General features: G+C 40.3%; 1 protein-coding gene across 1 annotated transcript in view; it reads right to left on the reverse strand.

Moving 5' to 3' along the window:
• Nucleotides 1-465: 465 nt before the first annotated feature.
• The window catches only part of ACAA2 (acetyl-CoA acyltransferase 2), a 33,937-nt gene continuing 15,566 nt past the window's right edge, over nucleotides 466-18,836 (reverse strand). The window contains exons 4-10 of the mRNA XM_025931186.2: nucleotides 13,823-13,939; nucleotides 12,335-12,482; nucleotides 9,949-10,124; nucleotides 8,992-9,121; nucleotides 4,439-4,509; nucleotides 2,122-2,276; nucleotides 466-880 (exon numbers count right to left, since the gene is read on the reverse strand). Coding sequence (XP_025786971.1) covers nucleotides 796-880; nucleotides 2,122-2,276; nucleotides 4,439-4,509; nucleotides 8,992-9,121; nucleotides 9,949-10,124; nucleotides 12,335-12,482; nucleotides 13,823-13,939 — 882 coding nt within the window. The 3' untranslated portion in view covers nucleotides 466-795. The remainder of the gene's footprint in view (nucleotides 881-2,121; nucleotides 2,277-4,438; nucleotides 4,510-8,991; nucleotides 9,122-9,948; nucleotides 10,125-12,334; nucleotides 12,483-13,822; nucleotides 13,940-18,836) is intronic.

Below are 18,836 nucleotides of genomic sequence, written 5' to 3' on the forward strand. Positions count from 1 at the left end.
CCAAGGGGCCGCAGCAAAGCAGGCGTCCACAGAAGGATGGAGAGATAAACAAATGTGCTCTCTACATACAATGGAATATTCTTCAGCCTTAAAAAAAAGGAAGGAAAGTCTGACATGAACCACAACGTGGACGAATCCTGAGGACATTATGCTGGTGAAATAAGCCAGTCACAACAGGACAAACCCTGTATGACTCTATTTGTGCGGGGCCTTGGGTAGTCCGATTCTTAGAGGCAGACAGTCGAATGGTGGTGGCCGGGGGCCGCAGGGAGGGCACCGGGGACTCAGAGTTTCAGCTCCACGAGATGAAGAGAGTTCTGGAGATGGATGCTACCGGGGATTGTATCAATAACATCAATGTATTTAATAACACTTAAATGTGGTCGATGGTAAATTTTATCTTACATGTATTTTACCTCAATTAAAAATTTTTAAAAATGCAAGAAATGACAGGAAAGGATTAACTGAAGTTAAAGCAGTATTTATTCAATTTTCTTGCACTCATATTATCTAAGGCATAAGTGGTGATTATTCAGCATTATACCAATTCTTTTAAGGCCTCTGTGGTTGGACGTTTGCTCAGAGATAGATCCCATCTGGTGCAAATCTGAGAGAACTTATTTATTCTGGCGTGGGCTCTTACTCATGAGAGACACATCTTTTTGCCTCACTATCCCTTCATTGAGCTCAATGACTTTCAGTACAGGGCATGTGTGGTTCTGCAGCTGCTCTGAAGGTCACCTGGCTCCCTGTGGCCCTGGCCCCTCGAAGTGCGAGCGGGCCTCGGCGGGCCCCTCAGGCTGTGCTTTCGATGATAACTGCGATACCCTGGCCGCCCCCGATGCAAGCTGATCCCACAGCATATCTTCCACCCCGACGCCTGCAAGAGAAAGCAGTGGCTGAAATCCACCCGAATAAAAAACGAACAGAGTTAATTCGAAAACTAATTAAATAGAATTAATAATGGTCACATCTACATTAATCATTCTCATTCAGCTCATCTTAATCTTTTCCCCAATCCTCAATATCGGTTTAAAGTCGCAAGAGGAGAAAGAATTTAGAAAGCGGAATACTTGTACTAAAAGAAAGTGGTAACACAGAAGGGGGAAGCCGAGAGACAGAGACGCTGAGGTGTGCCGGGGGGGAAGAAGAGACAGGAGGTGGCAGAGACAGGCGGAGACGGGCTCCTCCTGAGGAGGAGTGAGGAGCCATCAGCCTCTTTGATTTACATGGTTTCGGATTTTTATGGCACCTTGGAGTGAGTGCAATTAGTGAAGTTTGTCCATGTGAAAAGGCAGGTAATTTAGAAGCATTTCATGCCCCTTTCATAAAAATTAGACTCCTCTGGATCACAATCTGTTCTCATTCCTCAATCTAACAGAACGACCTTGAGAAAGCCACCTAGGAACTTTCTGGTGCACGTCACTCATTTCAATTCAATTACTTATTAAGTGAAATGAGTCCCATTTACCTTAACAGGAGCCAGAGTGATTTTTTTTTTTTTTTAGGCCTGACATATTTGGTTTTGTTTGCAACGTTTCTAACAGAAAGAAATGGTCCAAAACACACAGCACGGGAAGGAGGAGCTCTTCTATTAGGACTGAAAGATATCAAACACACAGAAGGCTCCTCCTGGAACCCCGGCAACAGTGAAGGAAACACTTAGCTCAGACCCAAACTAGCAGTTTGCTTCGGTTTCTTAAATGACAGCATCTAGATGGGAACCCTCCCAAAATGTTGTCTGGTTTCCTAAATAATTTTATCTCGCTCTTGTAATGGGCACTAGAGTGCGAGCACCATGAGGACGGTGGCCTCGTGAGTGCTGACTGCTGTGTACCAGCACCGGGTGGGGGCAGAGCCAGGAGGGGGCATGTGCTGAGGGGCTACACTGAGCCCATGGCAAACACAAGGAAGCGTGCACATCCCAAGTGCAGGACCCCAAAAAAGTCAACCGAGTCACCTCTAATCTCAGCCGAAAAGGGTATAACTTGTTCCTGGTGAGAAGCAGTACGGGGGGATATGAGGAGGAATGAAAAGTGTTGGACTGTTCTGGGGAAACTTAAATCCGTGCGTTTTTACCAACGATGGCAAATATAAAATGCAACAATTTCTAGCAGATACCTTAATTCGTGAACCAGGTGCGCCATAATTCTTGTTCCAGATCCTCCCAGTGGGTGACCCAAAGCAATGGCTCCGCCATTCACGTTGGTCTTACTTGGGTCAAGATCCAAACTCTTCTGAACTGCTAAGTACTGAGGAGCAAAAGCTTCATTCACCTAAAAATAATCAAAACACTGGTAAAAATCCTTACTCATAAGTTGATTTTCGACCGAGAATTGTCCAGTCCTACTGATGGCTAATTTTGCTCTTTTTTTTTTCTATTTAAACTACCTTGCGAGGTTATTTTAGTTTATCTTCAACCACTCTTTGTAAAGACATCAGGTTTGAAAATGGGTGTATTTACTAACTTATACTTTAAGTCCACTGCATCCCTTGGAGAAAAGGAATCCTCAGTAATGTTATAAACATACCTACTAGAGGCAGTGGGAGATGGTCCACAGGTTCTGAAGCCAGAGAGATGGCTCAAATCTTGGCTGAGTGCATGTTCTTTAAGTTCTGGACACTCGAGGTTCCCTCAACAGTAAAATGTGGATGCAGTACAGCCTAAGAGTTATTGTCAAGGTTAAATGAAATTATGGGTATTAAGTGTCTAGTGTAGCACCTGACACATACCAACTATTCAGTAGATGATCGCTGTTAATATTATTACTACAGTGCTACTTGCCATAATTCCTAGAAGAAACTGACATATGACAAAGGATAAACCTTCAGAGCCAGACACACAGAATGGTTACTATGCTGATACTAGGCAGATCTGAAAAGTATTGTATTTATTACTTAACAAGGTTGGCTATATGAATTACCTTCCTGGGGCACCTGGGTGGCTCAGTCAGTTAAGCGTCCGACTTCGGCTCAGGTCACGATCTCAGTTTGTGAGTTTGAGCCCCGCATCAGGCTCTGTGCTGACAGCTCGGAGCCTGAAGCCTACTTCAGATTCTGTGTCTCCCCTTCTCTCTACCCCTCCCCTGCTCACGCTCTGTGTCTCTCTGTCTCTCAATAATAAATAAATGTTAAAAAAAAATAAAAAAAAAAAGAATTACCTTCCTTCAAGTTCATAGCAGTATATTTTCAACGTGATCGTAGCTAGAAAATTGTGTCAGTAGGAAAACTGTTAAGAGAGGTAACTTTTATAGTCGAGATCAAAATCTAGTCGTGTTCTTTCCTACTGTATTTTCTGTTTCCCCAAGATGGTGCTTTGTTTGTCTTTAGATCCTACATTATTTTTCCATTTTATATCGGCATGATCATCAAAAGTCCCAAAGACAATCATATCAAGATGTTGAGCACTATGTCGTTGAGTACATATACATCTATAAATGATTATGAACAGATTTAAAGAGCTGACAAATTTAAACAGAGTTTTTAAGTGTGAAATCTAAAGTAAAAAATTTAATGACATTATTTGCTAATACAAATATGGTAATTAATTAGCCCCCTTGAGGCTCTAATAATGGAAGAAGAGATTTAAGGATAAGCCATTTGTCTAAAACCATGGTTTCCTGGATGAGAGATTACCACAGAGGAGATCACACGTGTGCCCAGAGAACGCCCCTTCTCACCAATTTAAATAGAGACGTTTCCTTTGTTGTATTTGTTATCTTTCAATGTCAAGGAGCATATGTTTAGTTACCTAAAATTTTCAAATACTCCCCAAATGTAAAATGTATATAATCCAGCCTTAAGTATTTTCTTTTCTACTCCTACTTTTAATTATTCTACACATTTAAGATGCCTTTGTTCTAACCTAATATTAAAAAAAAAAAATCACCATACCAATAAACTTAAGTTTTCTATGCGAAAAATTATGACATCCTAAATCTAGCTGCACTATGGTGTAAAAGCCAAAGATAAGTTTGGGGAAGGGGGAGTTTTAACTTGGGGAGAGGGCCAGAAACTTCTAGATTTGGCATCAGATACAGTTTTCTATTATGTCAATTCTTTTGCTTGTATTTTTTCATTTTCATCCATAAAAGAAGGTTAAAGTTGTTTACCCACCTTATATCATATTCAATTGAATTCAACAAGCACATTAATAGTCTAAAATGCAATAGTCTTATAAGGGTCAAAGAAGTTTCCAGAAATTCATATTTTAGTAGAAAAAAATCAGGCTGTTTTAATTATTCAAATATACATAAAGCATTTTAATCAGGTAGACAAAAGTACCAACCCAGGCATGTAATGAAAAGTAATACGTATTTAGATGCACATCATTTGGAAAGGCAATAGCACTAAAACAAAAGAGCTATAAAATACCAAATAAAGCCATTAATGCTGTAGAAGTTGGTGGTTTACTCATATAAAAAAGCATCACACTTACCTCTACCAAATCCATGTCCTTAAGACTCCGTCCTGTTTTCTTCAGTGCCCCATTGATAGCAGGGACAGGACCTATATAAGCACAAAAATCAATTTCATCTTATATTTAGTTAAGTATCAAATTTCTCCTTCTTTACTAAACAGGTAAGGAAGGAAGAAATAATGTGACAGTTATTAGTAGCCACAGTTCTTACTACCTTGATAGCACATTATTCAATGATGTGACAATAAAAAAACAGAAATAAAGAAACCAAGGGAAAAGCTGGTTATGCAGTCCAATTGTAGATGAGAGGCTCATGTGAGACGTTCTACCATAAACAGCTTTAAGGGTTCAGACAGCCAAAGGAGTTCTATCTGGGGTTCCGCATTTACAGACCACGCTTCATACCAAATGGCCAGGCAGACCGAGTGCTCTCTTGCATACAAATCACATGCATTCCTAGTACCGACGAGACTGTGGCTACTCTGAACTTGCAGGCCATCTGGGTAAAAGGCAAGAAGCAGCAGTAGCATCTCCACGTGGGCACAGCAAGACAGGAAGCCACGAGGCACTTGAGGGAAAAGATCTCTGAAGCAAAGAGGTGTTTATAATGCCAACAGTAGGCAGAGAATTTAAACAAAACAAAACCCCCTCTGCAGATGCAAAATCTACCCAGTAAGACTTCTGAAACTTTAGCTCCCAGATTACTGATGATCACCCATGGCTGTTTAATGCTGCTCATAATGTTTAGGTATATTGACTTTTTCCCATAAGGTAAAAAATCTGGCTAAAGAAGATTATCTACTTCTTTATCTGTTCATAAAGAACGAAATTGCCATAAATTATCTATCTATCTATCTATCTATCTATCTATCTATCTATCTATCTATCTGGTATGTTCTGCTGAGTTCAAGTAGTCAAATATCCCGCAACAAGTTTCATAAATATACCTAAGGTAAATGAGAAATCAGTCTGTATGAGAAGCATAATGCAATCTAAATATAACGTAACTTGTTTTGTCACCTAGTTAAAATGTTGTTTGGACAACAGTATGCTTATTGGTTGAGGGCACCCAGTTAGCGCTTTTCAATTTGAAGAACCAGTTTTGCGCATTAGCACAGAACCTAGTTCCAGATTCTCTTTGTATCTCTAAGGCCCCAAAGCAGGATGGACAGTCAACAGGAAAGCATGTTTTCCAGCATGGTCAGGGATGAAGCATCCTGTGAAAGACACTCAGAACTAAAAGCTGAGGATGTGACACCCACCATCCTACATACTTCCTTGCCTTCATATCCATATTAGGGATAACTCGATGTGTTGTTAACTTAGAATCATTACACTATCCTGGGCCGCAACTTGAGTTTTAAAGGATGTTCCCATAACACTGTTATTTACCGGGACTCAGGAAGTTATAGTATTCTCATTGGGAAAAGGAGATCTCATTTCTAGGCCTACCACTAAATAGCTATGTGACCTTGGGTACCTTTTTTGGGCTACAAGCTTCTCATCAGAAGTGCTCTGAATTGGTTTTTAACATTTTTCTTTTTAACCACTGGAATCCTTTCTACAAATAAAGCCCAATAAAAGATAAAGCCAGAGCTGCTACAGCTAAAGAGGTTCCAAGCTTCACCCACTACTGCCATCACTGGCGAGTTCCAGGGAGCACTGTCTTTCCATATGTGTCCTTCCTTGGAGCCATTACTGTTCTTTCTCGGTCCTGGCTTTTCCCCTTTTTCTGGGTCAGTAGCTACTCTACAGTGCTAAGGATTGCTTGATGTTGGAGAACTGCATAACTGAGGAAACTATTCTTAGAAACTGGATTGATGAGTCAGTCCCCACCACTCAATAACGGCTCTCCCTGGCTTATTCATCTGGTGCCATTTCATGTAGTTAACTTGTTTAATCCCATATGACAACCAATAGACAGCTGTTTAGGTGAAGGGACATTTGACACTGTGGGGCATTCGGTACATATGCATCTGTTCAAGCCCTGAAGGGGGAAAGAATCAAGCCTTCCACAATGGTATTTGTTGTACTACAGAGCCAACATTCAGACCCTGGAAGAGAATGAAGGAAAATTATATTTTTTTTTTGGTGACTATATTAATGTAACAGAACCTAGTAAAAATTGAGGTTAAACTGAAAAAGAACTACAAAATAACTACTTACCTATATCAGATAGATTTGATTGATCATCAAAGCCACCTAGGTACACTTAAAAAAAAAAGCCATACTCCCAGGCTCCACCCTGGAAGTACTGAAACAAAATCTTTCGAGGTGGGATTACAGGCAGATTTTGATGATCACTTGGGGTTGGGAACCACTGTTCTAGACACTGAAATGATAAATGCCATACCAATACACAGATGTTTAAGTTTTTAAGCTACCTTCCATCTCTAAAACAAAAGCTGATGTTTTGTTGATAGCGAGTAGCTGAAAGCTAATAAGCTTTTAAACCTGTAACATAGAAAAAATGGACTTTTTTTTAAAGTTTATTTATTTGAGAGAGAGAGAGAGTGCAAGCAGGGGAGGGGCAGAGAGAATCCCAAGCAACCTCTGCGCTGTGAGCATAGAGCCTGATGTGGGGCTCAAACTCATGAAACTGTGAGATCAAGACCTGAGCCGAGAGTCAGAAGCCTAACCGACTGAGCCGCCCAGGTGCCCCCACCCCCCCACCCCCCCCCCGCAAATGGACTCTTAACAGATGTTTACACAGCTTAAAGTTTAGTTAAAGTAATCTGAAGCACAGTGAAAGCTGACAAAGTATGGACATGCCAGCTTTCTTTTTTAGGAATTCTGTAGAGAGAAATCTCCGAAGGACATGGCAGCAAACACGGTTGGGTATTAACTCAGTCCCAATCAGCATACTGGAATTACTCAGGTAGAAGCTTGAGGTTCACACTGAAGGACCTCTGGGAATGCAGGTCACAACAGGTCAACCTCCCTCTAGCGTGGGACCTACTTCAAAAATTGATTAGTTGAAGAAGGCCTAATTAAGTTCATAGCAAAATCTCTGGGCCTATCAAGAATCTGAACATAGCCCTGGCATAGGCTTTTCTTTGGGATATGAGGGTACAGGTGGGACACATCAAAGCCTCTGGGCATGAATGTTTTTGTAAGTGAGGCCCCTCATCAGTTCCGAGGATGACAGGAACTACTACAGTCAGCATCAGCTGCGGTTCCTGGAGTATATCCAGCGAAAAGCTTTTCGTTCCCCTAATTCATATTTTTCAAGCCAAGAAAGAGTATACAGTTGGCTCTTTAACAACATAAGTTTGAACTGTGTGGATCCACTCACAGGCATATTTTTTTGATAAACATAGTAGAGTACTATAAATGCATTTTGTCAATAACATTTCCTTTTCTCTAGTTTATCGTAAGATTACAGTATTTACTACATATAAAATATGTGTTAACAGTTTATGTTATTGGTAAGGCTTCTGGGCAATAGTAGGCTATTGTAGTTAAGTTTTGGGGGAATTGAAAGTTATACTCGGATTTTGGCTACATGACAGCTGGCGCCCCTAACCCCCACGTTGTTCAAGGGTCAACTGTACACGTTTGTAGGGGTTCTGCTAATCTTTGCCAAGTGAGATACACTGTAATTCTTCATTTTCCTATTAAGGCCCAGCTGAGCCGGGTGGGCATGACTTTGACTTCCTGAGACAACACGGTGAGAAGAGCACTTGAATTAGAGAGGCCCGGTTCTCATCCTGGCTCCATCACTTACTGGTCTGGAACTTTACAAGACAACCTCCCTAAGTTTCAATTTTCTCATTCACAAAGGGGTTGTGGGAAGAAGAAATGAGATATACTAGTGACCACATGCAGAACAGCCAGCATTCAGGAATCTCTGTTTCACCCCAGGATCTCTCCCCCATCGCGTGTTCTCTCATCTTGTCCCCACCTTGTAATTCTTCTCTGTTCTATTCTGGGTGTTAGTTTTAAAGATCTCAAATGGCAATGGAATACTACTTGGCAATGAGAAAGAATGAAATATGGCCTTTTATAGCAACGTGGATGGAACTGGAGAGTGTTATACTAAGTGAAATAAGTCATACAGAGAAAGAGAGATACCATATGTTTTCACTCTTATGTGGATCCTGAGAAACTTAACAGAAGACCATGGGGGAGGGGAAGGGGGAAAAAAGTTACAGAGAGGGAAGGAGGCAAACCATAAGAGACTCTTAAAAACTGAGAATAAACTGAGGGTTGGTGGGGGGTGGGAGGGAGGGGAAAGTGGGTGATGGGCATTGAGGTGTTGTCTGGAAACCAATTTGACAATGAATTTCATATTAAATAAATAAATAAATAAATAAATAAATAAATAAATAAATAAATATCTCAAATGGACAGTAAGACGTGATTAACCGCCCACAAGAGTCTGTACAGTCTTGGTTTTCCTACTGTGCCTGGCACCATTTTTCATGAAGATTAGTTGTTTAAATGACTGATTACCAATCTCCTTTTCTCCACAAGTGACCTTGATTTGGCTACTGTTTAAGGTATCTGAATGTCAGAGAAGAGTTAACTCTGGAGACATAACAGACCGGTCCGTTTCACTGCAAACTTACCAATACCCATGATAGAGGGATCACATCCAGACACAAAATAGCCCACAATTCTTGCGAGTGGTGTGAAGTTATGTTTTTTAACGGCATCTTCACTAGCTATGATAACAGCTCCAGCACCATCGGATATCCCCTTGGAAACAAAAACAGAAGATTAATTAGAGGGCAAGAGGATTCAGTTAATTATGATCTGAACTAACGGGGTAATGTTAGGATTATGGTAATACAGAGGAAGCAGCACCACAATTTGGGGGATAGCAAGTAGTGCCCGCAGTGCTCGGGTGGTCCGGAGACTGACTGGGGCACAGAATGCCACTTTCACCGACGGAAAACAGGAAACGGTGGCAAGAGGAGCTTATATCCAGATGTGGGGAGAGGTAAGAAATCTGATGAGCTGTATGCATCAGGGAAAAAACAAAACAAAACATGAACACAGGTAGATTTCCTTCCAGATTCCTCAGATAATAGTCTGAAAGAACCAAGAAATTGGAAGAGTATTATATGAGAGCACCTAGTTAAAATATTTTGGTTTGGGCCATGAAAACCCCAATTAGCAGAATATGAACACTACTAATTTTTTTTTTCAAATTTTTAAAGTTTTTTTATTTTGAGAGAGCTAGTGGGGGGAGGGGTGGGGGGAGAGAGGGAGGGAGGGAGGGAGGGAGGGAGAGAGAGAGAGAGAGAGAGAGAGAGAGAGAGAGAGAATCCCAAGAAGGCTCCTCGCTGACAGCACAGAGACTGACGTGGGGCTTGAACTCACAAACTGTGAGATCATGACCTGAGCCGAAACCATGAGTCAGACGATTAACCGACTGAGCCACCCAGGTGCCCCTATGAACACTACTAATTTAAGCTAAATTACTAAAGACTAGTATGAAAAGTATCTAAAAGACACCTCACGATTACTCTGCACTGAACACAATAAGAAGAGTTCGAGAGTTCAAGGTACGTGCCACCTACCGATGCATTCCCTGCAGTAACGGTTCCTTCCTTCTTGAATACTGGAGGCAGTTTATTTAACTGCTCCAGGGTTGTTTGGGGCCGCGCATGCTCATCTACCTGCATCATCTGTTTCCCCTTCTTAGTCTTCACCTCAATTGGTACCATCTCATTATTAAAGTAGCCAGCATCATTAGCTGAAAAAGGAGACCATCATAAGAATGGGAAAAAAAAGATGATATAAGAAATGAAATCAAACACATCCTTCAATGTAACTTCTGGTCTCCCCTTTCCTCACAGCCCTACTTTAAAATAAGCCTTTACTACATGTACAACTGACCTTGCCTGTCGGAGGATTTAATGTACTGCCATGAATCTATACAAATGCATTCTGCATCTTTTTTACCTTATAATTTTTGACCTTTTTTACTACAATTTTTTTTTACAAGGTACTGCTAGATTATTAGCAGTCCTGGTCTGTTAGCTACAGGTCTAATAGCACTAAGTAAATTTAAGTCTTATTTAAACTTCTCTGAGTTGAGAAGTAATTTAAAAGGTACCAAGTTGTACAACAATAATTATTGTACACTTAAAAATATGCTAAGAGGGTAGATCTTACGTTCAGTGTTTAGCACAGGAAGAAAAAAGAAGTGGTCTCTAAAAGAAGTGAGCCAAGAAACCCGGAACTGACATGTACTGACAAGCAACCTGAAGAAACGATATGAGCTATTACTGACACAGTTCCAAGTGTAACAGCTTACCTACTTCCATCTCCACTGACTCGAACAGACTACAGTAATCTGACGCGTCAGAAATAAGGATAAGCAGGGAGTGATACCACCTTAAGTGTGAAATCACTTTATAGCAGGCTAAAACACTTCCCATATTTGGATTTCACAACTCTATTAGGGAAAAAAGGGAAGGCAAACGTTTTTTATCTCCATTGTACAGATGCTCAGTGAATACAGGACTGAGGTCAGATAACTTCTATGTGGCCAAGGCAGAGAGAGAACTGATGACTCTTGACCTCTGGACCAACACCTTTGCACTTTGAACGTGCCACCGAAAAACACAGAGAATGAATTGGCTGGCATCAGCTCCAGCCCACTCCTCCCGCTGAAATGCTAAGATGGACTTCATGCTCACTATTCTAGGTACGTAACATCCCTAAATAAGAGTTTCTGCTCGTCTGTAACAGTTTATTTCAAAAACTTTTTTCAGGAGACTCTCAAACTTCTTCAACTCACCATCCTTATGAAACACTGCTGGCGGGGTACCCGCTTCGGGCTGGCCTGGCAGCAGCGTGGAATGTTATACCAAGGACGCTGTAGCTCTGGCTGTGGGGTAGTGTGCTGTGTCTTCCAGTTGGGTGCAGAGATGCTCAATTAGGAACGGGAGGAGGAAGGCACAAAAGGATACCCAGTGGGTCCTTTCCAAACATTATCGTCCCCTCCCTGTGAGTAGGATATGCCTCACAGAGGAAAACATCCTCTGTCCCGGCAGCCCCTGTGACCCTTCATCTCTCACAGTGTATCAGAGCCCTCAGCGTTCTACTAACAACAGAAACAGTTCAGGACAAAATGCGAGCGTCTAGATAAGGTCAGTCAACAAGGCCACTTTTAAGTAGTATTACTGTATTGCAAAAGAGAAATTTCTGGTTAATTTTGCAATCATTAATAGAATACCTGACCATCTAAAAACAAAAGCATGAAGGAAAAATGTGATTTTCAAGAGGTGTAATTAAAAAAACATTTTTTAATGTCTCTCATTTTTGAGAGACAGAGAGGGTCAGAGTATGAGTGGGGGAGGGGCAGAGAGAGAGGGAGACAGAACCCAAAGCAGGCTCCAGGCTCAGAGCTGTCAGCACAGAGCCTGACGCGGGGCTCAAACTCACGGTCCACGAGACCATGACCTGAGTCAAAGTCGGACGCTTTACCAACTGAGCCGCCCAGGCGCCCATCTAAAGGTGTAATTTAAAACAAATATTATATGACCATTATCGTCTGAAATGAAAGAAATCTCTTCTATTTTTTTTTTTTTTACGTTGACGTACAACTGACATGTAACGTTATATTAGTTTCAGGTCTACAACAGAATGACTCAACGTTCATATATACAGTGTGGCAAAACGAGCACCATGATAAGTCTAGTTAACATCTGTCCCCATACACAGCTACAACAACTTTTTGTTGTAATGACAACTTTTAAGATCTACTCTCTTAGCAACTTCAAATATGCAATACAGTATCGTTAACTATGGTCATGATGCTGCACATTACATACCCACGACTTATTTGACAACCTTTATTTTATGACTTCTTTTATTTTATAACCTTTGATGCACTTTACCCATTTCACCCACACCCATAGTTTTGTATAGATATTTATAATATCCAATTTCACTGACCAGCTTTCCACCTCTGCTGGGACTGCAGGGCGTATTTGTCACAGTCTTCTCTGCTTATGTTGTATTTCACAGCAAGATTCTCTGCAGTAATTGCCATGGGGAGTTGGACATGCTGATCTGTTAATCCTGACCACAGAATATCTTCCAGCTATTAAAAAGACATGCATAATAAAATGATTTGTTAAAGCATATCTTTTGAAAGTAATATGCTATAATGTCTTTACATTTAAATAATTAATAAGAGGAAAGTAAAATTACATTTCCTGACAGCATTTACTCCTATACATATTTGGTTCTGCGACATTTTAAAAAACACCCAATGTCATTATAAAATGCACACATTTCCCCCTCTCTCTAAACGTGGGGCACTAAAGAGAGGCAACGGTGCTAAATGTACAGGGAGAGAACACAGGAAGTCAACCTACAAGCAAAAATTACACCCTTAGGGCCACATTTGGAAGAAACCTAACACTGAGTTCTCATGCAATGTTGCCCTGTAGCCACCTTTGTGAAGCACGATTCTGAGCTCTGTAGACAAGCCTGCACGTGTCTGTGCCCTTTTCAACCCGTGCCTTCGATGACAGGGACAGCTTGTTCTATCAGTCACTGTGAAGTTGAAGAGACCTGGGACACGTAGGTTCTTGAGGAACAGAAAAAGTCGTTACTTATTATCCAGTTAGTTGGTCTCTGGTAAGCATGCTCTTCTGTTCCTTCTAGACGGCCTCAGCGCCTTTGAGTCACCGACCTTTCTGAAGGCTGTCTCAAACATACTTCGTCTAAAATACTATCTCATATTTCCTAAGTCTTATCCCTTCCAACTTTCAAAAAGACCAGGTGAGGAACTGGCCTGAAGAGTGTAAATCTGTCATTACTGTTGGAAAATGCTAACAATATAGAATGTCACATGGGAGGGACAGCACACGATCATTCCTTATCAGCACTGTCATTCCCACGCCGTAGCTCTCAAAGATGTGAAGATCAGTTTTTGTCTGATTTAGGACAATATAATCTGTATTCAAAGAGAATGTTTAAAAAACAACAACAACAAAGAGAATGTTTTCTGTGATGAAGAAGTATCTATTCATTGGAGATTGCTTCAGAAATAAAACTTCCATAAATCACAGTAAAGATTTAATTACTGGGTTTCCCAATTATTCATGAGAAATTAATCAATTCAAGCTCTGCCTATCTTTTTGATCTGCCTCTTCCCTTCCTCCATTCTCCAAGTATTAATTCCACTACCAGAGGTGTGGGGAGATAAAGTCTATGTGGTTTTTTTTTTTTTTTTAATGTGGGTTAAAATGTCAAAACTAAAAACCAAACTGGGCTTTTGAAATAGTTTACAAATTTCAAATCATTCGTATCTTGTCAATCCCCTATTAAGGAAATTGGTTTCAAAATTTGTTTTCTCTCTCCCAACATGGTGTTATTAAAATTATTAGCGTAATGGCATGACAAAAAATGTTTAAACACTTTAATGGTTCCAACCTTGAGATCTGATCCCAACTTGGTTCCAAAACGCGCGTTTCTGACACAGTAGGGAGCCTGGCTCATGCTTTCAGTTCCTCCGCACAAGACAACTTCAGCATCTTTCACACAAATTTCCTATTTGAAAACAAATGAGCAACAAACAAAACCTTATATTGTGGCAGGAGTATGTATCAAGCAGTAAACTCCCAGTAAATCTAATGAGTTATGAATCCCAGTGTACCGTGCCTCAAAAGGAAATACTTGTAACTTGTAAGGCAAATGCTACAGCACCTATTCCCAAGACACAAGGGGAGAAAAAATTAACAGACTTCAACTGTTTGTACACAAGTGACAAATTCTACCTCTGTTTTGGCAAGGAATGGTAATTCTGAACCCAATATAAATCTTGAAAATCAGCAGAGATATTAATGCCTGGCATAACACAGATTGTAAGCCAATGATAAAGAACAAATCCTTTAAAAAGACAAATAAATGTAGGGGCACCGGGTGGCTCATTCGGTAAGTGTCCGACTTCAGCTCAGGTCATGATCTCACACTTCGTGGGTTCGAGCCCTGCATCAGCCTCTGTGCTGACAGCTCAGAGCCTGGAGCCTGCTTCCGATTCTGTTTCTCCCTCTGTCTCTGCCCCTCCCCCACTCATGCTCTGTCTCTGTCTCAAAAATAAATAAACATTAAAAAAAATTATTTTAAGACAGAAGTAGAATTTATCCTTATATTAATGGATGAGTCTGAAGCAGACCACAGATTTACAAGGAACAGGTTAACTGAGGGGGCTCATAAAAAGAAACCCATTTCATTCTTCTAGCTTTCCACTATTTGCATTTCTTTTTTTTTTAATTTTTTTTTTCAACGTTTATTTATTTTTGGGACAGAGAGAGACAGAGCATGAACGGGGGAGGGGCAGAGAGAGAGGGAGACACAGAATCAGAAACAGGCTCCAGGCTCCGAGCCATCAGCCCAGAGCCCGACGCGGGGCTCGAACTCACGGAGTGCGAGATCGTGACCTGGCTGAAGTCGGACGCTTAACTGACTGCGCCACCCAGGCGCCCCTCCACTATTTGCATTTCTTAGAAAAGAAGCAAATAACAAGCTTCCATAGAGCCCAGTTTTCAGTGACTGCTAGGAAAATCAGGATCACTGTTTCAGCTATATCATTATAGAAATAAATTAACTTGAAAACAATTTATTCATTACAATATGTCTGTGTCTTTCATTCTGTAAAAATATGAAGACATGGGCAAATAAAATTGCATTTCACTATATCCCTTTTCCCTTGTGCTCAAAGGAACAAATGCATTTGCCCAACTATCCCTTAAAAAGGAATATATTTATTTTCTTTTTTTAATTTAAATTTTAGTTAACATACAGTGCAATATTGGCTTCAGGAGAATTCAGTGATTCATCACTAACATTCAACACCCAGTGCTCATCACAACAAGTGCCCTCCTTAGTAGCCATCACCCATCTAGCCCATCCCCCACCCACCTCCCTCCATCAACCCTGTTTGTTCTCTATCATTTACAGTCTCTCGTGGTTTGTTTCCCTCTCTCCTCCCAACTCCGCTCCACCACTTTCCATATGTTTATCTGTTTTGTTTCCTAAATTTCACATGAGTGAAATCATACAGTATTTGTCTTTCTCTGATTGACATATTACACTTAACATAATACATTCTAGCTCCATCCATGTCATTGCAAATGGCAAGATTTCATTCTTTCTGATGGCTGAGTAATATATATATACACACCATATCTTCTTTATCCATTCATCAGTGGATGGACATTTGGGTTCTCTCCATTGTTTGCCTATTGATAAACATTGGGGTACATGTACCCCTTTGAATCTGTATTTTTGTATGCTTTGGGCAAATAATAGTGCAATTGCTAGATCATAGGGTAGTTCTATTTTTAGTTTTTTGAGGAACCTCCATACTGTTCTCCAGAGTGGCTACACCAGTTTGCATTCCTACTGTCAGTGCAAGAGGGTTCCCCTTTCTCTACGTCCTCACCAACATCTATTGTTTCTTGTGTTGTTAATTTTAGCCATTCTGATAGATGTGAGATGGTATCTCCTCATGGTTTGGATTTGTACTTCCCTGATGATGAGTGATGTTGAGCATCTTTTCATGTGTCTATTAGCCATCTGGATATCTTCTAAGGAAAAGTGTCTATTCGTGTCTTCTGCCAATTTTTTTTCTTTTTTAAGTTTATTTGCTTGGGGGAGTGGGGGAGGGGCAGAGAGAGAGAAGGGAGAAGAGAGAAGAGAGAGAGAGAATCCTAAACAGGCTCCACACAGCCAGTGCACAGCCCAACTCAGGGTTCAATCCCATGAACTGTGAGATCATGACCTGAGCCAGATGCCTAAACAACTGAGCTGCCCAAGCATCCCCTGCCCATTTCTTACCAGGGTTATTTGTTTTCTGGGTGTTGAGTTTGACAAGTTCTTCATAGATTTTGGATACTAAACTTTTATCAGATGTCGTTTGCAAGTATCTTCTCCCATTCCATATGCTGCCTTTTAGTTTTTGTTGTTTCCTTCGCTGTGCAGAGCTTTTTAGCTTGATGAAGTCCCAATAGTTCACATTTGCTTTTGTTTCCTTTGCCTTCAGCAATACATCTAGTAAGAAGCTGCTCCAGCCAAGTTCAAAGAGGTTATGGCCTATGTTCTCCTCTAGGATTTTGATAGTTTCCCATCTTGCATTTAGGTCTTTCATCCATTTTGAATTTATTTTTGTATGTGGTGTAAGCAAATGGTCCAGTTTCATTCCTCTGCATATCCCCATCCAGTCTTACCAACAACACCATTTGTTGAAGAGACTGTCTTTTTTCCATTGGATATTCTTTCCTTTTTTGGTTTAGATTAGTTGACCATATAGTTGTGGCCACTTCTGGGTCTTCTATTCCATTCCATTGATCTTTGTATCTGTTTTTGTGCCAATACCATACTGTCTTTTGTGCCAATACCATTATAGTTTTGTAATATAGCTTGAAATCTGGAATTGTGATATCTCCAGTTTTGTTTTTCTTTTTCAGGATTGCTTTTGCTATTCAGCGTCTTTTGTGGTTCCATACAAATTTTAGGATGGTTTTTTTCCAGCTCTGCAAAAAATGCTGGTGGTATTTTGAATAGGGATTCATAAATGTGTAGACTGCTTTGGGTAGTATGGGCACTTTAACAATGTTTATTCTTCCAATCCATGAGCATGGGATGCTTTTCCATTTCTTTGTGTGCTCTTCAGTTTCTTGCATAAGCGTCCTATAGTTTTCAGACCTTTTACTTCTTTAGTTAGGTTTATCCCTCGGTAGCTTATTGTTTTTGGTGCAACTGCAAATGGGATCAATTCCATGGTTTCTTTGTCTGCTGTTATTGGTGTATAGAAATGCAACAGATTTCTGTACATTGATTTTATATCCTGTGATTTTGCCAAATTCATGTATTAGTTCTAGCAATTTTTTGCTGGAGTCTTTTGGGTGTTCTACAGAGTATCATGTCATCTGCAAACAGTGAAAGTTTGACTTCTTCCTTGCTGATTTGTATGCCCTTTATTTCTTTTTGTTGTCTGATTGCTGAGGGTAAGACTTCCAGTACTATATTAAATAGTGATGGTGAGAGCAGATATCCTTGTCTTGCTCCTGACTGTAGGTGAAAGGCTCTTTGCATTTCCCCATTGAGGATATTAGCTGTGGGTCTTTTGGATATGGCCTTTATGATGTTGAGGTATGTTCCATTTATCCCTACTTTGTTGAGGGCTGTTATCAAGAATGGATGCTGTATTTGGTCAAATGCTTTTTCTAAATCTATTGACAGGATGATACGATTCTTATCCTTTTATTAATGTGGTATACCACATTGATTAATTTGTGAATATTGAACCAGCACTGCAGCCCAGGAATAAATCCCACTTGATCATGGTGAATAATTCTTTTAATGTACTATTGATTTTGGTTTGCTAATATCTTCTTGAGAATTTGTGCATCCATGTTCATTAGGGATATTGGTCTATCAATCTCCTTTCTAGTGGGGTCTTTGGAATCAAGGTAATGCTGGCTTTGTAGAATGAGTTTGGAAGTTTTCCTTCTATTTCTACTTTTTGGAGCAGTTTGAGAAGAACAGCTATTGACCCTTCTTTAAGTCTCTGGTGGAATCCCCTTGGGAAGCCATCTGGCCCAGGACTTTTGTTTGTTGGAAAATTTTTGATTACTGATTCAATTTCTTTATTGGTTATGGGTGTATTCAAATTTTCTATTTCTTCCTATTTCAGTTTTGGAGGTTTGTGAGTTTCTAGGAATTTGTCCATTTCTTCTAGACTGCTTCCATTTCCTCCAGTCTGTTGGCATATAATTTTCCATACTATTCTCTTACAATGGTTTATATTTCTGTGGTGTTGGTTGTGACCTTTCCACTTTCATTTGTGATTTTATCTATTTGGGTCCTTTCTCTTTTCTTTTTCATAAATCTGGTTAGGGACTTACCAATTTTGTTAATTCTTTCAAAGAACCAGCTCCCGGTTTCATTGATATGTTCTACTGTATTTTTTGTTTGTTTGTTTCTATATTGCTTATTTCTCTTCTAATCTTTATTATTTTCCTTCTCCCTTTAGGCTTTATTTGCTGTTACTTTTCTTAATTTGAAAAAAATTTGTTTAATATTTATTTATTTTTTAGAGAGAGTGTGAGCGGGGAAGGGCCAGACAGAGAGGGAGAAATAGAACCTGAAGCAGGCTCCAGACTGTGAGCTGTCAGCACAGAGCCCAATGTGAGGCCCGAATCCATAAATGGTGAGATCATGACCTGAGCCGAAGTCAGACACTCAAGTAACTGAGCCACCCAGGCACCCTCTGCTATCCCTTTTCTAGCTCGTTTAGGTGTAAGGTTAGGTTGTGTATTTGGGACATTTCTTGCTTCTTGACAAAGGCCTGAATTCCAATAAACTTGCCTCTTAGGACTGCCTTTTTGCATCCCAAAGGTTTTGGGCTGTTGTGTTTTCATTTTCATTTGCCTCCATGTATTTT

This window comes from Puma concolor, chromosome D3, assembly GCF_028749965.1.
Source record: "Puma concolor isolate L17-30 chromosome D3, mPumCon1.1.hap2, whole genome shotgun sequence".
Taxonomy (NCBI): domain Eukaryota; kingdom Metazoa; phylum Chordata; class Mammalia; order Carnivora; family Felidae; genus Puma; species Puma concolor.